General features: G+C 36.1%; 2 protein-coding genes across 2 annotated transcripts in view; both read right to left on the bottom strand.

Moving 5' to 3' along the window:
- Positions 1-277: 277 nt before the first annotated feature.
- Positions 278-6,460, bottom strand: drgx (dorsal root ganglia homeobox). The gene is made up of 7 exons (XM_056470920.1): positions 6,407-6,460; positions 6,192-6,280; positions 5,609-5,709; positions 4,792-4,893; positions 3,121-3,290; positions 2,913-3,025; positions 278-1,329 (listed from the first exon to the last, which is right to left on the bottom strand). The coding sequence occupies exons 2-7, from the start codon at positions 6,247-6,249 to the stop codon at positions 1,010-1,012; spliced, it is 864 nt and encodes a 287-aa protein (XP_056326895.1). The 5' UTR covers positions 6,250-6,280; positions 6,407-6,460; the 3' UTR covers positions 278-1,009.
- A 2,368-nt stretch (positions 6,461-8,828) lies between these two features.
- Positions 8,829-24,055, bottom strand: part of ercc6 (excision repair cross-complementation group 6) — a 33,347-nt gene continuing 18,120 nt past the window's right edge. The window contains 11 exon segments of the mRNA XM_056470475.1: positions 8,829-9,945; positions 10,030-10,108; positions 12,334-12,997; positions 14,281-14,426; positions 14,862-14,956; positions 16,634-16,753; positions 16,843-16,953; positions 17,364-17,582; positions 19,720-19,815; positions 19,994-20,110; positions 23,806-23,982. Coding sequence (XP_056326450.1) covers positions 9,520-9,945; positions 10,030-10,108; positions 12,334-12,997; positions 14,281-14,426; positions 14,862-14,956; positions 16,634-16,753; positions 16,843-16,953; positions 17,364-17,582; positions 19,720-19,815; positions 19,994-20,110; positions 23,806-23,982 — 2,250 coding nt within the window. The 3' untranslated portion in view covers positions 8,829-9,519.

Below are 24,055 nucleotides of genomic sequence, written 5' to 3' on the forward strand. Positions count from 1 at the left end.
GTACTGTATAATTGCATTTATGCTTTTGTTCAAAAGAGTTTTTGTTGTTTGTTGCAATATAAAGAAATTCTAAAAGCAGCATGACTAAACCTAATGGCATCAGAGCTTTGTCGTAATGTCATAATTATCATTGTCATCAAGGGATGCATGCAATATAGTCACATGATACAAGAGATTCATAATGTACTTTAAGGTAAATAAATAATAAGAGCAGCCATTGCTTCCATTTTTACAGGCCTACCGCATGTGAACTTATTAATAATTGAGCACAGCCAGATGGTGTGAGCAATAGGCAACAGGAGATGTACATGATTGCCTACATGTTTAATTGTTTTATAGAACATGTCAAAACAGAACCAGTGTGTGGACTCGTGCGACCGATCGCAGACGGACAGATGTGATGACAGTTGTCATCCCATCAGCATGAATAAATAGGAGTTAACCCGCATCATATCATAAAACATGACAAACCACTTAATATACAGTTCTGTCCTTGATATTATCTTACATATATTATTTCACATTAGTACATTTATATTTCGGCATGGCATATATCTTGACAAAATGCAGAATGTCTATCATCACCTGACTTCACAGTACACAAGTCAAACATCAAAGTGGATTGTGAAAAATTAAGTAAGTTCACATTGGCAACCAGGGAGATTTCTTTTTTTTTAACCATAAATCATTCATCATTCCACCAGGAAAATGGTATTACAGCATTGGGGCGCCCATGTGCACCCAAACCAAAGCAAAGAATCAGGAGTAAAAGTGAACGAGGAGAGGAAAAATGACTAAGGAATTAGTAGTCTGACACATACATACGCACAAAATACACAAGAAGGGATTGCACTTTACACCAGTCCAGGCCTGGGTGTGTTAGTGCACTCAAAAATAAAAAATAAATAAAATAAAAAAGGCAGCAGGCATTCAATGCTTGATTATAAATCCTTCATCCAAAGACTGTCCTCCAATTAGGAAAAATCAAAACCAATCGACCTAGAATCCCTCATTTCTTATCCGGACCCTCCTTTTGGCAGTGCAGATGCTTGTCTGGAGTTCTCCGTAGTGATGTGATCTTAGAGGTACTGGAGTTTGGACTGGAGTCTCCTCCAGTGTTTTGGCTGAGGGCGAGCGCTGGCCCCGCTGCGGGCCCGGTTGTAGACCCTGTGCCCAGCAGGTTGGCAGACTGGAGCACGGCCTCTGAATGCTCTCTGGCCTTCATCCGCAGGGCAGCCACGCTGGCGGTCCGGTTACTCTGACACCCGTATGGTGGCAGGAAGGACAGGCCCATTGGGTCAGGCACACAACAGGAACACAGCGGACTTCCTGATGAGGCAAACCACAGTAATGGGTCATAATAGGACAGCATATGGAAAATGTCCTTTATCCATGTCTTATTCCATGTGTGCATCTGTAAACTATCTAATCTATCTATCTATCTATCTATCTATCTATCTATCTATCTATCTATCTATCTATCTGTCTGTCTGTCTGTCTGTCTGTCTGTCTGTCTGTCTGTCTGTCTGTCTGTCTGTCTGTCTGTCTGTCTGTCTGTCTGTCTGTCTGTCTGTCTGTCTGTCTGTCTGTCTGTCTGTCTGTCTGTCTGTCTGTCTGTCTGTCTATTTATCTATCTATCCATCCATCTATAGCATTTATTTACTTTTGTCTGTGTTGATTAATGAAAAGGTATGGGATTATATTAGTTTCTTTTAGCTAGTCTTACACAACATTTGATCTTAAAATGTATCAGTAAATGCAGAGATTAACAAACTATTGCTAATAAATGCTGTAGAAGTATTGCCCATTGTCATCTATTAGTTATTAGTTCACTGTCTAAAAATCTGTCAATCGTTAACATTTACAAAAAGATCACATTTATTAATATAATATGAATGTGTAACGTTAATAAATTATTAACTAAGATAATATAATAATATGATTTAATAATGCTTTAATGAACTAACAATAATAATATATTTTACAGCATTTATTTAGACTGTTATAAAACTCATGTTCATAGTCATCAATAGTCAGATACACTGTTGATATTAGTATATGAGATTAACATGAACTAATATTAATTCATGCTTATTATCTATCTATCTAACTATCTGTCTGTCTGTCGATATGATTATAATAAGATCTCATTTATTAATCTAATTTAATTGCATAAGTCAACTAACGAGTAATATATTTTACAACATTTATTTACTTTTGTCGGTGTTGATTATCGAAAAGATATGGGATTATATCCATTCACAATCTTTTCGCTAGTCTTACACAACATTTGATCTTAAAATGTTCATCTTAAAATATAATCTATTAGTTATTAATTCACTGTCTAAAAATCTGTCAATCATTAACATTTACAAAAAGATCACATTTATTCATATCATATGAATAAGTGTAATATTCATAAATGATTAACTAAGATCAGATAATAATATAGGATTGATTAATGAATTAATAACCTAACAAGTATATATTTTACAGCATTTATTTAGCTTGTTAGTTATAAAACTCATGTTCATGCATTAAATAGTCAGATTACACTGTTGATTTTAGTATGAAAATAAAATGAACTAATGTTAATTAATGCTTATCTATCTATCTATCTATCTATCTATCTATCTATCTATCTATCTATCTATCTATCTATCTATCTATCTATCTATCTATCTATCTATCTATCTATCTATCTATCTATCTATCTATCTATCTATCTATCTATCTATCTATCTATCTATCTATCTATCTGGGGGTTACAACATATTTATTTTAAATATTTATCCACTGTTACATTTTAGTCGTATGTAAGAAAACATATTAAATAAAAAATGCAAAATATCAAATATATCTGAAACATCTGTGAATGGTTTCATGATGACAGTCAGTATGGCGGGTCTTACCTTTTAAAGTTGCCACTTGTGATAAAGCTTGTGCGTAAGTGGCTGTGTTGAGCAGAGTCCCAGGCAGACAGGATGGGAAAAAAGGTCCTCCTGAACCCACCACTCTGTTAATGCTGTACATGATGGAAAGAATCTGGCATTAGACCTCTTTGGAATAACAAACAGGCATTGCATGTAAACATGATGTTTGATTAGATGATGTACGCACTTCTGCTGGAGCTCCATTGGTTCTTTCTTGTTTCTGCTGTGGTCAACAGGAGACTGGTTGAGGTTTCGTGCAGGAGGATTGCCTTCATTCATTTGTTCTTTGCCTCCATCCTGCTCCGAAGTTCCTCTTTCTGTTTTCCTCCACTTTGCTCTTCGGTTTTGAAACCAAACCTAAAGACAAGGAATAAAAACTAATGAGTAACAAAGATTTATTCTCTGAATTTCATTAAAACTTAAATGTTAATTCAAATTTATTTCTTCAAAAACATTATGGATTTTATTTTTATTTTCCAAGGAAGAAAAAAAAAAACTTACAATAACCCAAAGCATCAGTTGTTTCATTTAAGCTTCATAATGTTTTTTAAATGTGCCGCCCATGTAGTCTTAAAGCCAGTGACTTATTTCAAACTTGACGAACACAACTGCTGAGCATATGCAGCGAAGTTCTTGTATGTTAATTGAATGAAGGTCATTGCCTATAACAACATTTAATTGAGCAATTTTTCATTATCATTTTTTAATGACTTCCTACTGACAGTCTCCCTGCTTCTGAGAGAGAACCATGATGAAGTCGTTTATTTCTCTATTTAGTGATTGTTTGACAACATCAGATTCGATTAAGTCTGTGCTCTCTAACGCATTAATCATATTTGAATGGGAAAGGTTGCATAATGCGGCCATATCTCCACCGCCTGGCCAGCATTGTGTAAAGGTACAATGATGCGAGCAAACAAAACGCCACACACATACACGCCTATAGCTGCTGCTCTCTCCTCCACATAATATGACACAACAGTTTACTGGCAGGACAACAATATTCACAATGTAATTGTGGCAACATTATCTCACCCTTGCACCTTCCAGCTAGAAGTCATGATCCCCCTGCACTGAATGCTCCGTAATTGCACCATTAATCTCAATTTGCAGTTTGTTCTTAATGCAGCACAAGCCAATTGACACTTTAAAAACGGCGAGGCGCCCACTATACTACAACAAAAAAAAGAAAATTTATTTCCTAATAATAACGTAAGTTTAATATCCCTGCATGCTGCGACCGATTCATGTTCAGATTTAATAATAGGAATCGGGTAATCCGATTAGAGAGAAATAATTTGTTTACAATCCCTAATTTACAGCCGCGAATTCCATTATCGCGTCGCAGTCATTGGTTTTAAGCGATAGTAAGATGACCCTGGGGAACAAAAGGGAAACTATTATATTTCCGACAATTAGATCTGAGCTCAGAAGGCAACCCAAAAGCAAATCTGGAATGCAGGAAATTGCATCCAGACACATTGAATGCAATTACACGTGGCCGACTTGATGTTATTTGCAAGGCCGCAGAATATGAAATCGGAGGTTTCAGGTGCAGCCTTCTCGGGACGTTTGTCTCGCATCCTCGCTCCATTTGCTGAAACGCGGAAATGGCAGTGCATCTAAGCAATTTTTATACCTTAGAGACGAGGGCAAATTAGTGGAGAAGATTACCACTAGTTAATTATGAATGACCGATTAATCAACCTAATCTAATATTCCACATTATGTTGATGTTATTAAAGCGCATCACGAAAATGACAGAGTGGCTTCATTTATTTTCTTTGGCCAAACGTGCTGTGAGCGCCTTTATACGTGATGTGTCTGTGCATCTGGACGGTTGTGGGAAGATTCTTACCTGGACGCGAGCCTCTGTCAGGTTGATTTTCATAGCCAACTCTTCCCTCGTGAACACGTCTGGATAGTGCGTCTGTGCAAAAACCGCCTCCAAAGCCTCCAACTGTGAAAAAGATTGAATTGTGTTCGTTGCGTCAGTTTAGGCTGTATAATTCAGAAACAATTATCCGGTCCCTGATTATGAATGGTTAGTTAAAACTTACAAAAACTGCCTTACATTTTAGTACAATTAAGGTGATGACAAAGTGGTAGAAAGTCATCACACCGCAATTATTTACAATTATTATAGCATTTATTTTTTATATGGATACATAAAGAAATAAAAACATTTGACAGTGTCTAGGCCTGCATGCACTTCGGCCTTTATATCTTACGTTTCCATCTGTTTCAATTAATGCTTAACCTAAATACACTTTAAAAATAAAGGTTTAATAAATAAAGGAATTTTCGTATTATGCAATAGAAGATTCCTCAAAGAGAACAATTCTAAAAACAATGTAGAATATATATATATATATATATATATATATATATATATATATATATATATATATATATATATATATATATATATATATATATATATATATATAAACTTTTTGGAAATGTTACATGTATGTTATTATGGAAATGAGTTTAACAAAATGGTTTTCCTTTTTGCTTTACAATAAAATAAAAGTTTAGTTCCAAAAGGCGATGTAAATGTTTGTTTACGTACATTTAAAAATGCCATTCATTGTTAAAAAATGTCATTATAATGCAAGTAACAGTTCAATTTAGTATCAATCGGTAATTTTTGCTACTCGCTGTTTTGGTACCTGTTGTAAGGTGAAAGTCGTCCTGTTTCTTCGTTGTTTTCTGCGCAGAAAACCGTCATCAAAGTCTCCAGAGGCGTGATTCCCGAACCCATTTGTGTTCACTGTTTTAAATAGCAACGCAAAACTTTTAAAATAGAACATTTCAACAGGACAATAATATGCGTTTTCTATTATTTCCGTTCGTTGCCTCTTGCTTAATAGTGCTGGACTAATTCACAGAGAGCAGTTGATTCATTGTGGAAACCACAGAGTCACTTTACACAATGGGAAACCGTGACCAACAAAATGCCAGCTGAAAGGCATGACATATAACATCTGTTCTCAGACAGACTGCAACAAAAGGTCTCAGCTGGGCGGCTGTCAAGCGCGCGATCTCAGTACCATGTGGCTAACCATTAAAGTCCACAAAACAAAACAAAAGCACATGCTAATAATTATTAAGTAACTTTAATAATGCACATCAACAACATGAGTTACATTGAAGGCGAAAAACACACACAAACAGAAAGCGCTTCATTTGTATCAGCTTTAAAATAGGCCAATAGCATAAAATTGCAAAGTTAACCTTTCGATTCTTACTTACATGTGTTGGTCCTGCAGCACTCTCCTTCTAACTGTGGAGGACAGTGAAAGTAAAACATGGTGCTTTGCGAGTGGAGAGAATAATTCACTCTGCAAAGAAAAACAGCCAAACGTCAGATGTAAAGCTCTCCAACTCTCACCTGCGTCTTACAAACAACTTAAAACGCCGCTAATACATTTCTGCAATACATAAAGTAATAAAAAACGCATCCGTACCAGTGGACGGTCCGTATGCAGTAGGGTTTCCTCGCGTCTCCTGCTCAACCGCAGTTTCACTCCCACCGTCAATCACGGAGCGCTCCGGTTTATCCGCTCTCGCGCGCGCAAGGAGGGAGTGACCAGATGTCTTTGTGACTGTTTACAGCATGACAACACTCGCCTTTATAATCTCACACGTAATTGCAATTAATCAGATTTGGGTTTTCAAGTCGTTTGGATAGGTTCTTCGGATCGCGCACGTGGTGGTAAACGTCAAAACCCTCCGAGGTGTTCGAGCTACTCCAAAAGTGTAACTTTAGCTCGATGCATGCATGCTATTCCCAAAACACAAACACGCGGGCACACGCGCGATGCACTTTTTACACAGTTGCTTTTTATATTAAAAATCTAGATGACTGTTTTTGAATTTAAAATTGGCTGTCAGACCAGTAATTGCTCATTATATGGGTTAGGGGTCCACTTTATACGAGAATCCACTGGCTGCGCGCTCGCAGGTCCAAATTTTGATTTTGTTCACAGCAAGGGGTCCGAGGATTTATTTCCCACTCTCGCTTAAATGATATGCAGCGGGACCCTTTCAATTACTTTTAAAACGCACGCGGGACGCCGCGCGCAGACACCGCCGCTCCTCTGCTGCTGGAAATGAGGCTCCGAGTAGCAGCTGAAATTTTGAAGTGCGGGACGGTATTGGATGAAATCACATAAACTGCAAAAAAGCAAGTGTAATGGTGCATAATTGGTTCTCTAATAGCATTACACAAGGATAATAGCCTGTTATGGCCCCCTGCACTATTAAGTGCTTCCCTGGCGTAGAACGTTTATGATATTAAGAGGGGAATATAATGATATTTTAGTTATTAAATGCGTGTAATTAATTTATGCACCGCTGAAAATAAAGTTGGTATTATGATCTCGTCAAAATGCATCGGAAACTGGGGGACGAGCTCTGTGTAACTTCCTGACATTTGTATTATTGTTCTGAACGGAGATATATTTAGACAGATCCAAGCTTTAGATCGACTGATTTCTGCGGGGAGAGACGAGAGGGAGTGTTGCAGTAATATATGTGCCAGCTCAAATGAATGTCATAAAGCGCTCACGTCTTAAAAGTGCACGTGCGACTGAATAATTGCTGTTTTTCATTTATTTTGTTCTCATAGGAAAAGAAAAGAGAAACTTTCAGTACCACGGCCAGCGACAGGAAAATGCTCGTGCACAAAGATGTCCAACTTAAAAAGAATCTTTTTGATTAATACGCTACAAATGAATAATTAATTACATATTTATTTTCTGAGCCTTTTTTATTTACAACAAACGAATGAAAAGTTTAAAGTGAGGTTGGAAATCGAGCGCTTACACACAGGGTTTCTGCAGGTTTCACAAAGTCAAACTTAAGACTTTTTAAGACCCTTTTAAGACCATCAAGATTGAAATTTTAGACTTGTATAGGGCTAAACGTTAAGGATTTTTTAACTGGTCTAGCAGAATATTTTTTTATTTACCTGCCCAATCAAAAAACGAATTCTAATTAGTTATTTCTCAGCCACATATTTTAAATAACATGTCAAAACAAGCAAACCCTAGTTGTATACATACTAATTAAAAACTCTTAAAAAACTTTAATAAACTAAATGTATGCACAACAAACTGGCATAATATTAATGATAGAGTCTTATGAAAGTTTTTTGAGATGTATTGTTGGTGTTTGGATGTGTGTTGAATTAAAAGGGTAGTTTTACATAAACAAAGGAAAATTAAGATCCGTTTAAAATGATGTAAGACATACAAGACAATATTTCAGTGAATTTTTAAGGCCTAAAATTAGACATTAAGACATTTTAAGACGTTTTTTTAGACCCAGCGGACATATGTAAGTATATGTATGTACATATAAAGTTTTCAATTATTATTTTCACAAAACTTCTAAAAGAACCTTTTTTTTGGTTAGTAAAGAATATTTCAATAATCTACATTAATCTTTTTTTTTTACTTAAATATTTTTGTGCTTATACAAAATGTTTTATTTAATCAAAGATTCCAATAAAAAATCTTTATTTATAATAATAATATTTTGTTATTAAAATGCATTTTAAATATAGTTTCTTAAAATATTAATTTTCTGCAGTTTGACAAGAAAAGCAGACAAAAGCAATTCTAAAAACTAAAAATGCGAGATAATTGTGAAAATGTTTTCATTGCTTATGTTCTAACTCACACTGACAAACATTATAGGACAAACAGCAATTTGATGCAATAACTTACAATAAACCCTGGTCCCTGAGAGCCCAAGGCACTGTGATTAATGTGCAACAACACAAAAATCATGTTTTTTTTTAAGGTGGTTCATCTTCCTGCTCATCATCTAGTGATGCATTCAATTTCCTAGATCATATTAATAAAACATACTAAGGAGTTGATGTAAAGGAGGATGTTTATTGTGTAACTTTTAATGAATCCGTTTAATTGTTCAAATGTACACAGTATTCCCCAAACACCATCGCTGGCTGCTTCACACATCGCAATTACATTAAATCTCATTTGTTCTAAGTGAACAAATAGTAAGTGGAAGTTGAGGTAGAGGTAGATACTCTCAAGACATTAAATAATCTCATTTCAGATTTTAAATTCAAAACCATAGCAAATATCATGTAAACAAAAAAACTGGCACAAAGCACCTTTATAGGGTGGAATCCCTATATGAATGTACATTTTCCATTATTGCCAAAAATACAACAGTATTACAATATTATTCTAACAGTATTGTAATATATCTGCTCTCATCAAAAGTACCCAAATAACACATTTACAAGTTCAAGTAATTTCCAGGAATTGTACAAAAACAAACAAAAGAGCAGCAAATAAAAAATGAAGACAACATGCATTTCTTTCATACAATATGAACATTTTACTACAATTGAGCCAGTACAAACCTTTTTTTGTACCTTTCACAGCCAACCTGGAGTTCTGGAAAGTTTATTGAAATAAACTGCATTTAACATTTTTGCAATCTAAAAACAACCGATGCATTAAATCACCTGCATTCCCAAGGGTGAGGTATACATTCTGATTGGAGCGTCTCGGTTAATAGCTTTTAATATGCTCTGCTCTGTTTACCTGTAGTCAGCTTTAAGCTTCCACATCCCTTCCTTCCCAGGAAGCCTATGGAACTCACAGATATTATTCAGCAGTTCTCTGAACACTGGCGTCTGTGTGGAAGTGAGCCTGGGAGTGAAATACTCCAGGATCTCCTTGGTGCTGGCCTGGCCGTCCACCTGAGCCTGGAAGGCCACAAAGTTCCTCAGGTCCACCAAAAGCTCATCGTGTTCTGTAGGAGCTGCATTCACGGCAGCAGATTGACTATTTTCCTCTTCTTCATCCTCTTGACTCTGGGGTTTATTGAGGTGGTTTCTAGCCCTCATTCGAGCGAGGAGAGAAGATGAGGCGAGAGATCCAGATTCATCCTCCGCTCCTTCACCACTGAAGTGAGCGGCAGATCCTGGCTTCTTTACCATGGACTTCTTTACAATCTCTGCATCCTGTATTAAAAAAAAAGAGAGCGTTTAATAACAGTTTATTATTCTTCAGGGGTTTGACAGGATATTGTTTCCATATAGATGTACCTTGCATTTCTCTGCTGATTTTGTCATTGTCCCAGAAGACTGAGAAAGAAGTGAGTTTTTCTTCTGGCCAAACCTTTTTCTAAAAAGAAAACAGATGTTTAAATAGTTGCATATTATTATTAATAAACTGTAGTATTACTGTAGTTATAAATTAATTACTTCCAAAATCAGGAAAAATGCATTTGGAATTGCAATATCTGCTTTCAAAATAAAATTTAATAAAAAATGCAGAATGTCACCAATTTTGGATGGAAAGTAGTGCTGTGCACCTAATCCAAACTTAAAATATTGAATATTAATCGTCAAATATAAAAAGTCTGCACGTTCTACACTTTTTTTAAAAGTATTGTTTATTACACTGAAGTTATTGGGCTCTATTTTAAAGATCGAGGCACAAAGTCTAAAGCGCATGGCGCAAAAGCATTAAGGGCGTGTCTGAATCCACTTTTGCTATTTTAAGGATGAAAAAATACGGTTTGCGCCCTGGTGCATGGTCTAAAAAGGTTGTGCTTATTCTCTTTATGAGTTTTGGGTGTGTTTTGAACATAACGTGCATTAAAACAATCAGACTCTCATCTCCCATTCCCTTTAAAAGTCACTTGCGTCGTGCCATGGTGCATTTTCTATTTACATGGCGGACTTGTAAGTGGAAAAACTGAATGGAAAAAACTGAATGCTTCACTGGCAAGAAAACAGGTAAACGGAGGATCTGCAGCGCGAGGATAAAGAACGAGCTTCCTCCATTCAGCCTCTATACTTTTTTTTTACTTTTACTCCTTTACTTTTATGGATAAGAAATCTATTGTACACACTCTGCTGAAGACATTCATTAGCCTACATATTTAATTTAGTTTGTTAAGCGCTAAGATTTGTTTCAAAACTATTTCTAAATTCAGTTCTAATTTCCAGCAAACGAATAAATGAACAATAATAACGAAGAGTTTTATCCAAACACATGTCCTCATATGCCCCCAAACTGACAGCTGGACAAATCTATACTTTTTTTTATTAAAACAAATATAAATATGCTTATAATAAATAATACTGCTAATAATAATAATAACATTTTAATAAAAAAGGAAATTGTGATGAATAAACTTTAAAAAAGCCCCTGGACATGAAGAAGGCATGGAGGTAGTGTTTTTTAAATTAAATAATAATTTTTGTAACATTTTAATCCTTTATTTTTTTTCATATGTAATAATATTTGTGAATTGCTGTACATCCTGTGTGAATTAAGCATTTGAACCTGCATAGGTGCATAACTAACGTGCTCTGCGCTGGACTTTAGAACAGCTTTTACTTGGTCAATGGCGCTGTCTATTTCAGCTTATCAGAATAGCAATGCGCCAACAATGTGCCTTAACAAACCTCCTTTATAGACCGGCACACCCATGAGTCCACAAAGTGGAATCTATCTAAAAATACATTTGCTATTTAAACAACGTGGTGCAAAACAAGAAAATTAGGGTTGCGCTGGTCTGAAAATAGCCACAAATCGCACCGAACACGTCTTGCGCCTTATTATGATAGGGCCCACAAATGTAATTTCTAGAGCTGTTCTGAGTCACTTTCTGAGCATTTTAGCAGAATTTATTTTTGGGGAAAAACTACATCTGAATTTGTGGAAAATAATAGCACAGATTTCAGTTTTTTTCACATTCAGTTTCAAGAGTTCACACTTAGCTGATCATTAATTATAAAGCTTGTTTGGCATGCTGTCCCGGAAGAGAGCCCTAAGCTCATAAGATCCTTGAGCCTTGGGCTCCCCGTTTGCAAGGCGAGAGGGGAGTTTGAGCTCAGGTAGATCTCGAGAACTCCCCTGCTGTAGTAGCTAATGAACAGATAGTGATTGCTCTTAAGAGATAACTACTTACTAGGAGCATGTCTATGGTGGTGATTTGGATTAGTCAATCAACTTAAGTTGCATGTTTTTGGACGGTGGGAGGAAGTCGGGGAACCCGGGGGAAACCCACATGAGCACGGTGTAAACTCCGCACAGAAACGTCGGCTGGCTTCTTCAGGACTAGAACTAGTGACGTTCTTGCTGTGAGGCAACAGTGCTAACCACTAAACCACTGTGGCACCCATCTAGGAAAAGAGGAGGAGTAGGGGTGGAAGGGGGGATTCTTCAAAATGAAGATGGTTGATATATGGAACTTAGGGTATTTATAGTGGCTTAGGAATCATCTGATTGGTGAATCATAAATTGAATAATGTGGGACCAGCTGCAAGAAATCATAAGCATGTGATCCTCTCAAAATTAGTTTATGAATAAACTTAATGAAATCAAAGTATGCGTACTTGACTGGAGCCGGGGTTGCTGTTGCAGACCCTCGTGAGTAAGGCAGTCTGCATCTTTGTCTGGAGACCTTCAGAGCTCTCAGGGCATCCTTGGCAACTCTATTAGCCTCTGCTTCCACCAGCACATAGTCCGGGTTCGATGCCTCCATGATGGTGTCGTGCTTCATGACGCTGTGTATGCCGGATTTTCTAAAGAGCTTGGCTAGCACATAATCGTCACTCCTTTTCTCATTTTTCCGATCTTCCTCTTTCTCCTCATCTTCCTCTTTCTTGTACCTCCGTTTCTTTACAAGGTGAGAAATCCGAGCGCCCTCAAACCTGGCATCATCAGAATGCTTGCGCTTTTTATGCTTGCGCTTGTGTCCGTCTGAAGATATTGTGCCCTTTTCTGGTGTTTCACAGTGTTTTTTCTTTTCTCTGTGTTTTTGAGGGCTGTTCATTGAAGATTGAGCTTTACTAGTGCTGCTCATAAGGCTGTTTGCATTGGAACGGGGCTCAAGCTTGTTGTTTGGTGACCCAGAAGTGTTGTTGTTTGGGAGACCATTGACTGAGGTAGTGTTTCTGTTTCCTGATTCAGAGGAATGAGACAGTGATGGTCTTGTGGTTCCCTGAGATGGACTCGAGGTTTTATGTCGTTTTGGAACTTGCACATCTGACCCTGTGCCTATAAAACAAAAGAAATAAAATATTAAAATGAATACTAATTAATCATAAAAATTTATAATTAATAATAAATTAATTTCTTGTCAATCGGATAGTGGATTTAGACAATACCATTTCCAACCAAACCATTTTTAAAAATACATTTTGGAAGAACAGATGGAAGGCCTGTACCGCCACTCAATAAAAGAAGTGCAAAGAGTAAATTTAACGTTTTTATTTCACAGCTCTGATTTCTCTCTCTCTCTCTCTCTCTCTCTCTCTCTCTCTCTCTCTCTCTCTCTCTCTCTCTCTCTCACAATTTAATTAAATTCAAGTTTCTTTGTAAAGCACTTTTAACAATAATTATTGTTACAAAAGGTGCACATTATTGCAGTACAATCAAAATCAGAAAAGTTAAGGTTATTAGTTACCATAACTTTATAAGTTACTAATAACTTTAACTATTTAACTAGTAACAAAAAGCTTTGAACAGTGAAAGTTATTTTATATAAACAGTTAACCTGCAGTTATATAGTATATAGGTGATGTCTATGAGTACATTTAATGAAGTGTATTTGTGTATTAAGTGTACGTGTTGTCCTCAGAGTCCTCAATGCTTGTAAGTTTACATTTTGCAATTGTAATATAAGCTCGCATTTTTTAGTTATTAAGACATAATTGGAAGGGATATACTTGTAACTGAGAGAAATAGTCATAATTAAATGAAAATCAGATTGAATTGGCAGATGCAGATTTAATAAGTAAGAATTGTGATCAAATGTGCAACTTTTATAAGTTGAGTTAAAAGCTCTGATTCCTACACTGTAAAAAAAGCTGGGTTCTGCACAATCCCTTCATGTTGTCCAAACATAGATCAGGTAGGTAAACTTATTAGTTTTTTTACAAATTTAAGTCGGCTGGACATGAAACAATTAAGTTATCCCCCAAAACCCTCAGTAATTGTGTTGTTAAAGCTCATTTTAAATAAGTAGTTTGAACAAGCAACAAACACAATTTTTGTTTCTGTCTGTTTATATCTCACAATTCTGACTTAACAGCACACAAGTGTGAGAAATTGAAAAATCGTATTTCTAAAAAAAGTATGCACCTTTAACAGTAATGTACAAAAGTTATCACTTTAATGCTCATAACTCAAAGTACAATCTTTGCACATTTTTTCAGACAGTATATCAATAAAACGTTTTATATCTACACTGGCTGACTTCAGTGCATCTTTTCTTTGTGACATCAGCCAAATGAAAGTTGTTCTTGCACAGGAAATACGTTAACACATCCATGAATTACCTGCAAATATTGCACTGGTTTCTGTTCCCTGGGAGCCGTCAGGACTGCTCAGTGTGAAAAGTTCATAAATGTCATTAGACTTGAAAAAGCGCCTCTGCTTAGGATCCTTTAGCACTCGGTTGGTGAGAAACTGTTTGAAGATTTGTCTATGGAAAGAGACAAGAAACACTCTATTGTTTTTTTGTTTTAATCGTCATTATGATACACCCTAGTCCCACATTTCCTGAATTATTTCCCTTATAGCCCAAACACTGCCACAATCTCACCCGGCTGGACGCTTTATCTTCTTAACAAATGCATAGTGTGTCTCAAGTTAGTTTGAAATTGCAAAATTAATATGCCAACAATTCCGCTCTTCACAGTCTTTCAAAATTCCCACTGCCTCCTTACAAATAACCCTGAAGTCTACGACAGCCTTTAGCGACCAATTAGCATATTTCTGTTGATATCTAATTAAAAAAATAATGCATTTCAATTACTGTCTATTGACCACCTGCAGACAGAAGTAGGACATTATGGATTGTAATAGTCCTCCTCACCATTACCAGCTCCATCCAAACGCCCAATCTGAGGAAACTAACCTGTGGTAAATTTTCTCCTCAATGGTTCCAGCTGTCAGAAGCCTGTAAACCGTCACCTGCTGCTTCTGCCCAATCCTCCAGGCACGCTCACGAGCCTACAGGAAGAGGTCAACAGTTCAATCAATACGCATCCGCACTGCATGCTACAAACTCACCATATACCTCTCTATAGTTTCAGCAGTGACTATAGGATGATAATCGTTTTCAAGGTATACCGTGGTTCGGTACGGTAAAAAGTCAAGGTTTTAAAACCGACAAAAGATTTTTTTTTAAACATTTTTTTTCTTCGTTTTTTAGGACAACAGTATCTCCAGCAGGAAAGATATCCAAAGATGTCGTTTTAAATTGTAAACAAATTGGTGTTTTTGAAAATAATGAAGATAGCTCAAAGGTTGAATTTATTTGAATTAATTAGCCTGACATGTTTATTGTTCCAAAACATTTGAAATGTTTCTCAAAATGAAATATATTAGCTGTGTCCAAAATCGCCGACTACTCAGTCTGTACTGCATTTGAGATTGAATTTACTACGACTGTTTCTACGTTCTATACAGTATGAATGTGAGTAGTATGAATGGAGCTCAGACGTACTACAGATGCCATTTTGTCATCATCATGTGAGTCACTCCCATTCATGAATTCTATTGCGATGCATTATGGGATAGTGTAGCGTCCATCAGATGTGCACTTCATAATCTTGTCATAAGTAGTAGGTCATCTGGAAACTTCTCGCATACTGCTTTTCAAATTCTATGAATTCGGACACACTACTCAGCTTGCATACTGTTTTTAGCGTACTACGTAGTATGGAAGTATGCGATTTTAGACGCAGCTTTTGTGTTCAAAAAAAAAAAAAAAAAAAATGTTTACCAGACATTTAAAAAAGAATATATTTTAGAGAAGTAATCACAATACCATGAAACTGCAATATTTTTATCAAAAGGTTATGATACTGTTAGAATTTTATACAAACCCATGCCTAGCAGTGATGGTTATATTTACATCTGGACAAGCCCTAAATACTCATTTTGTGTTTGATTTCAACTAAATCATTGTTGACTTTATGCTTGGAAGGTTGCTTGCAGAGTGCACTGTTGAAGTGTTGCCATGTCCTCTTATTATAAGGCTTCTAATTAAAAATCAGTTTCTGGACTTAATATAGCAGGTAGCTGTGGGTCATATATTTTGATTTGTGGCTTAGTTCACAGATAAAGCATTTGATTATCTGTTTTCTTGTTGTCATTTTCCATTTATTTGAGGAAGATCTGGCTACCCCAAGTCATTTTTAAATGTTTAAATGCCTTATTAAAAGCTAGCATGGATCCATACACACTGCATAAAATTCCTGTAAATGTGATTGTTGACACTTGATTTATCCAAAAATGTATTGTAGCAAAACGTGGTTGTCACTCTTATTTAAAGGGTTAGTTCACTTCAAAATTGAAATTACCTAAACATTTCTTTTCCTTGATGTGGTTTTAAACCATTATGAGTTTCTTTCTTCTGTTGAACACAAAAGAGGATATTTTGAAGAATGCCCTTCAACTTCCATAGTAGAAAAAATAATACTATCAAAGTCAATGGGTGCCACCAATCAGCAATTTTCAAAGCATCATCTTTTAAGCTCAACTGAAAAAAGAAACTCAGGTAGGTTTTGAACAAGGGTGAGTAAATAATGACAGAATTTAGATTTTTGTGTGAACAAAACTTTTCAATTTAAAATGAAGTACTAAAAAAGTATACAAACAACTGAATTTAGCTGCAGTGTGTACCTGTGTGTCTGTACTGGGATTCCAGTCCGGATCATAGATCACAACCCTATTTGCTCCAGTCAGATTGACCCCCAAACCTCCAACTCTTGTTGTCAAAATAAAGACGAAGATGTCCTTGTTCTGTAGATACAAAAACAAAAAACATGCTGGTTTAAAAGTTCCAAAACCACAACAAAGTACACAACAACACCCTGTAACCTCTTGTTTACCTGGTTGTACTGAGCGATAAGAGGCTGCCTGGATGCAATAGTGGTAGTACCGTCCATTTTGAGATAGGAGAAGCCATTCTCTTTCACGAACACCTCCAAGATCTCCAGCATCTGTGTGTGTGGGAGAAATGGTTCGAGACAGAGCATTGAGAACAGGATTAGTGCTAATAGGATTAAGTGAGATTAATATTACATGTACAGAAGTACCAACTGTGTGGGTTTTAGTTTCTCTCTGAAGCCAAATCTCATTTCTATTGAACAAAGACAGCTGGGTCCTGACAGACACCCTACAATGCAATAAGATCTCCTAATGAATTCTATTAGAGGGCAAAATGACATAATAACTTTATTGGTCCTTTAGTGGTGCTGCTGGAGATGGTGAGAGTGCAGCTTATCCATCAATACTGTGGGTTCATTCGCGCGTCTTTACTTCAACAGCGGCTTGATGGATTTGCTTATGCGAAATGTCGACCAATTGCGTCATTGCAAACTTTTCGTCTATTTTTTGTTTTGTCACTGACCTGTCTGGATTGGGTGAAAAGCAACACTCGGTGACCCTGTTTGTGCCACAGGCGCAGCAGTGACTCCACCACAATCATCTTTCCAGAGCGTTTCCAGTAACCGAAGTGCTCCTCCTCGGTCAGCTGATCGTGAGGGATTCCTCGCAGCAAACGCGGCCCGCCGGTGAACAGATCCGGGTGGTTGCAGATCTTCCTCAGAGCTATGAGGCCTGAGAAGACCTACAGTAGAGCCACAGGGTGGGGAATGGAGATTAATACACCGGATGGGCATGTTAATACATTTAATGGAGGAAGAAAACCAATGCTCTCTTTCCATGTAAGGAATAGGAAACACAGATCTTAATATTAATAAAGTTGGTTAATTTAATGAAGGTAATTGACCAGAGCAAAGTAAAGTCTCTTCCTTGAAGTAAATGCAGCGGTCTTTGCATTATATATGTGGCTTAATGGAGTTTGTGACCACATAAGAGGGGTTTGTAAACTACTCTGCAACCCACAGCTTTTGCATCCACAAAACACATTTGGAACATTGTGATGAATTGGTTGAAGACAGAGCTTTTCCTTGCTATGACACTTTGCACATAAAGAGATACAGTGGACTGATTGTAGTTTTAAAGGCACCTATTTTACCCCCTTTTCAAGATTTAAGATGCGTCTTTTGTGTTTCCAGAATGTGTCTGTAAAGTTTCAGCTCAAAACCCCCATCAGATTATTTATTATACCTTTTAGAATATTGGAGTTTTCTGCTCTGAACACAATGTAGTTCTTTATGCTAGTTCTCCCCACCCACGGTTCCCATGTGCCTGTCAAAGTGTGCTTCAATCTCCGGCTGTGTCATATAAACAGCACAGTGACAAACATGAAGGAAGCATATCTCATGTAATGTTTATGAGAAATACTACAGTAAGAACTTTCCCTATGATTATTTGATGTATTTGTTGTGGAGTTAATTCAAGCCTTTCTGCAACCATGAGTCACACACAATGTTGTTACAAAGTTCATGCGCACACACACAGCGTGTGTGTTTAACTTTGCACTGTTTTTGCATGGCAAACGTGACAGGAAATGGGTTTATATCCACTGCTGTGTGGATATCCGGTATGTTAATGTACAAAATAAATCTGATTTAACACCCACAAACCAGGATTGAAGTTTTGTATTTGTACTGTCACGCGGTTGTGGTGATAAAGATGGTAAAAATCGCTGTAATTCATTACATACATGCACTGTTTTAAAAACGTTTTTGAAGTTGTAAACTCATTCTTGATCACATTAGATAATGATTGATGATCTCAGAGAGATGAACAGATCTTTTAATCCCGGTTGCTTTGCGCACGTCCTGTCTTGTTAATATGATTATACGCGTAACTATGGAAACATGTTAATACGCGGCTGTCAATCAATTTGGTCGGCTATTTTAATGCCAGGAAATTAAAAAATGGAGACTAATTGTCTTTATATCACCCCAATATGACTGTGGACACACCATACCTACACACAGTTCAGTCCAAACAGCTTACAAAAGATGATTTTCATCATAGGTGCCCTTTATTCTTAAATTACCAGTAAAGAAAATACATCTGTGTACATGCATCCAAAATCTAACATTTTGTCACCTGTCACTGGCAGGTGACTTGAACAAATGTAGAAGCCATGATCAGGTTTTTCCAGCCTCAAAAGAGTATGTGCATTACACAAAAAGAACCATCAATTGGAGAAGCAGATCTAATTGTATTATTTTTGTATTTTATATTCAATTAAATGTAAAAAAAGACAAAATCTAAGTCAAATTCTAAACTGTAAATTATTTCTTTATTTCTAAGAATTAAATACCTTTAAATTATAGCAGATGCAATTGCAAGTTTCTTATTTTTCATTTATTAAAATGAAAAAGATTAGGAAATTTCACTACAGTTCTACTAAACTCTAAAGTATTTCTGAATAATTTAAATGTAATAATTGTATAAATGATTCTATCACTTATGTACATGTAAGTTACTACTATTTATGGTTGTTTTTCTTATTTGTTATCAACAGTAAAAAGATCCTTTACTTTGACTAACAAAAGATGATTTATTTCTTACATTTTTTTAGTTAAAATCCTAAAAATTATATTTAAATGATTTAAAGTGAACTAATGAATCCCACAACAGGAAATGGAGTGTTCCAACACACACTATACTAAACCAAGAGGCTCTTTCTATACGCTTTGAAACATGTATGGGAACTTATAGATAGAGGATGTCACAGCTTTTAAGTGGGTTGAATAATGAATAAGGCTTTTTTCACATGGTGTGGAACAGAAGAAATTAAATTTTGAACAATCACATTGGTGTTTTACACATCAATCCATTACCTGCATATCTCCATTCAGAATCTGATAAACCTCTTTGGAGTCGAGAAAACTCTGGTAAACCTGCCGCTGATCTTCTGTTAATCTGCAGAACAGGACCTGTTTGGACAATAAAACATTATAGGATGCAATTGATGTTTTAACAATATGTTTTCCAGTGTTTAAATGCTTCAGTTTTCTATTTTCAGACAAATAAAAAAATCCAATTATTTTGTCTTTGAACTTCAAGTCATGCAAGGCATTCATAAAGTATGGATTCATGTTATAATCATTGTACCTGTTCATTTTTGTCAGGTAAAGAAAGGTTTGCTTTCACATCAGCCTTCATCCTTCTCAGCAGATAAGGGTTAATCGTGTCGCGAAGCACACAAGCACATTTATATGCTGTCTGGACCTGAAGATTTTAAACAAATCCATTCAATTCATTTGTGTCAAATCAATAACAACATATTCCCTATGTTAATAATGAACAAAAATGTTCTAATGTTCTTTTTTTATCAAATGTTTTTTGAAATATAGAAATTTACACAAACATTTTCTGCAGAACAACTATATTTAACATTGAAAATTCACCTCTGCCATTTTACTCTTTTTTTTCCAGTATTTATATAATTTAGTGGAAAAAATATACATGTATATATAATTTATTTGATTATTTTACCACTAAAGCTGAATTTACTTCAACCAAAATACTCTAAAAGAAAAATAAAAACCTAACAGACCCCAAACCTTAAGCAGCACTGCAAAGTCTATTTACATTTTTGGACAATTAACAATCATGGACTTCAATACACTTTGTGAAAGGCAAACAAATGAGTGTGTCCTGAGGCATGTCAACAGCCGCTTGTTCTCTTTCTCTCCTCCTATCAGCAGATTGACACATTAAAGATTCATAAGAGTGCTTCTGGACTCCAGAGGGGGCTGCACTCTGTTATCAATAATGTTCTCCTGATCCAGCGTTAGGCCAAATGCCATTTAGCTGTAATTTAAAGGGGTTCGCAGATCAAAAGAAAGCCTGCAGTAGAACCACAGCACTGCAGGGCATACAATGAACCCGGATTAGGGCCCATTTGAGAAGAGAAAAGGAGAGAGGGAGGCAGGGGAGGAGGGGTTGGTCAGACTTGTGAATAAGTGATACAGCATATCCTTCAGTAATGGAGTTGGCTGTAAAACACTGCAGGTTTCCTGTTTCTGGAATTGGAATTTTTAGCTGTCATTATTCAATTAGAAAGTTTTTCCAAATGTTTTACACAGTTTCAACCATCCCTGGTTTTTATTTAGATAGGGCTGGATTGTAACAAAATAAGTAATTACATTTAATTAACAGGAATGAGCCTATTGGACAGATTTAATTTTAAATTAGACTTTTTAAATTCAATAATTTTCCTTTATTAAAAGGTGCAGTAGGTGATTGTCTTCAGAAATATTTTTGTTGTGCTGGTAGAACGTCTCTTCACATTCCAATAGTAAGGATAAAGTAAATGATCTAAATGTAATTATATGTATTTTTATATTTTATATTTAGTTTTAAGTCATAAAACTAAAATTGTTCATCCAATTAAATATCATCAGGCCGACAATTCCCATTATTCTGATTAGTAGCCCAAACTGTCTGTCAACAAATGTAGATTTGTACATCTGCGCATCTCTTCACGCAGATCCGACATTTGCGCGTGCGCGCACACCGTGTTCACAACACATGCAAACGAGAGAGATGAGAGCGGTAAAAACAAGTGCTTAATCAAAACTTTTTAAACTCCAGAATCAATATTAGAGTTATTTTAGAATTGGAGGAAGGATGACGGATGAAGTATTTTGTTTTACAGGTAACGTTATGTTTTAAAACTATTTTAGTCACGCAAAGCTGATGTAGATTTTGTTGTTTTACAAAGGGGTTATATGCATGGAAGTGTTGTTCAACCACTGAAATCTTCCGGCGAAAGATTGATGTAACTTTTTTCAATTTCATGAGGGACCTTTGACAGCATCGATAATGTTGATTTTCATTTAGCTTAAAAATAAAACAGAAGTAAATTGCGCTATTCTGCCTAGCCTGCTTTACTGAGGTGAAGTTGGTTTTATATTCACAAAATATTGGTTCAATGCTGGCAGCTAGCTCTCTGCAACTCTCACATGGTCACAAACTGAAGCTAAGCAGGGCTGCGCCTGGTCAGTACCTGAATGGGAAACCACATGGGAAAGCTAGATTGCTGCCAGAAGTGGTATTATTCAGGCCAGCTGGGGGCACTCAACCTGTGGTCTGTGTGGGTCCTGACGCCCCAGTATAGTGAAGAGGACTCTATACTGCTCAGTGAGTGCCTTCTTTCAGTTTAGATGTTAAACTGAGTAAAGGCTCTCTGTGGTCGTGAAAAATCCCAGGATGTCTTTCCCAGTATTGGGTTGTTGCTGGAAGGGCATCCGCTGCGTAAAACAGGTGGTGGATAAGTTGGCGGTTCATTCCGCTGTGGCAACCCCTGATTAATAAAGGGACTAAGCCGAAAAGAAAATGAATGAATGAATAATATTGGTTCATTTTTGCACAATAACAACCTGTGGAGCACGCCCTATATTGTTTACCATGCTACTCTGAATATTCAGTCTGAAACAGCATGTAAGAATGGCTTAGTAACAAGTGTAATTCCTGCAGGTCGCCGGCTAGCCACTAAGCATACAGTAATCACTTTGGGACAAAGCACATGAGAGAGTGAGACCAGTGATCCTCGCATGCATGAAATATTGCCCATTATGACATAACTGAAAATGTGCTACACATAATACAGTTTTTCATTGGGAATTGTAGTATTATAAAGTACTATAAAGTTTCTAACTGGCAAATGACATGATCTAGTGGGTTGTCTGCTGTCATCTTCAATGTGCATGTGCTCGTGTTTTAGGAGGCGTGGCTTTGGACGGCAGGGGAGGGACTGTGTTTCAAAGATATTATGCTAACCAGTTAGTTTTGTGGCAGATGACCTACTGCACCTTTAAGTTTATTGACTTTATAAATCATGATTGCTCTAAACCGGTCAAAATTTACGAAACCTACATATTTACTTAAAGTCTCTTCAAAGTTTAAAAATAAAAAACATAAAAAGTGGTCAATGTTTCATGTAGCAGTGGTATGTCAACTGTCATGTGCACATTTTGTAGAGAGGAAAATATCTCTAAAAATATCTTAATCATTTAAATAATGTAATTCACCTGAATTACTTTTTGCAATCCTAACATTTTTAACGTCCATAATTAAATTCTGAAATAACGATTTTTAAAGTTTATTCAGAATATGCATCCACCATAGATACATATGAGAAAGTGATATAATTAGTGCACTGGACATACACTGGTAAATACACTTTATAATACACACATATTTATCTGTGTGCGTGGATTTGTGGAGCAAAGAAATGCATACTGCATAAAGTACTAAGTAAATTCTAATTGCAAGTTTGTAAAGTCTTTTCTCATTTCTTAAATGAATATCCACTAAAATCAAATTTATGAAGGTATGAGGCCAGTCAGCAGGACTTTGCAGACAGCTGGGAAAGCAGAGAGCGCCATGAGTCAGGGGTTAGCTATCTACAACCATTTAATAACATTAATAATTAGTAAAGGTTTTTATTATTGGCAAAGGAAACATCAATAGCCTTTTAAAGCAGTTCGGAAATGAAATCCATAAAGTAAGTGTGCTATTAAAAAGGTTTCCTAATAATGGCACATCTAGATTCCATTCAGCATGCCGCCATCACTATGCTGTTAGAAGGGTTTTATATGCCTTTGAATTAATACAGGCACTTTCATCTCTTGTGTAATATACAGTGTGTCCTGCATTCAATATGCTATTATATTTGACATAAATTCACATATATATATATATATATATATATATATATATATATATATATATATATATATATATATATATATATATATATATATATATATATATATATACATATACATATACATATATATAGATATATATAGATATACATATACACACACATATATATATATATATATATATATATATATATATATATATATATATGAATAATAATATAATTATTATAAGAGCTCTGGGTGCTTCACCTGCACTGGAGATGCATTAGCGTATCCTCCCATGGTGATGGGCACAGAAAACTGCTCCATAAAGACGGGCAGAGTCCCCAGCTTTCCTGGAAACACAAAGTCAAAGAGCGACCACAGCTCTTTCAGGTTGTTCTGCATGGGTGAACCAGAGAGGATAAAACGGTGGGGTGTCCGGAACTGTGAACAGGGAAAAATAAATAAATCAGTGACATAATTTATGAGATGTAAGTTGATCAAGCGATCAAAATAG

Source organism: Danio aesculapii, chromosome 13 (genome assembly GCF_903798145.1).
Source record: "Danio aesculapii chromosome 13, fDanAes4.1, whole genome shotgun sequence".
NCBI classification, from domain to species: Eukaryota; Metazoa; Chordata; class Actinopteri; order Cypriniformes; family Danionidae; genus Danio; species Danio aesculapii.

Excerpts from the sequence above, each read along its gene's own strand:
- drgx (XM_056470920.1), bottom strand. The coding sequence starts at position 6,249 with ATGTTTTACTTTCACTGTCCTCCACAGTTAGAAGGAGAGTGCTGCAGG. Across the intron at positions 4,894-5,608 it reads CGACTTTCACCTTACAACAG|TTGGAGGCTTTGGAGGCGGT; the intron begins GTACCAAAACAG and ends TCTTTTTCACAG. Across the intron at positions 1,330-2,912 it reads ACAAGTGGCAACTTTAAAAG|GAAGTCCGCTGTGTTCCTGT; the intron begins GTAAGACCCGCC and ends TTGCCTCATCAG.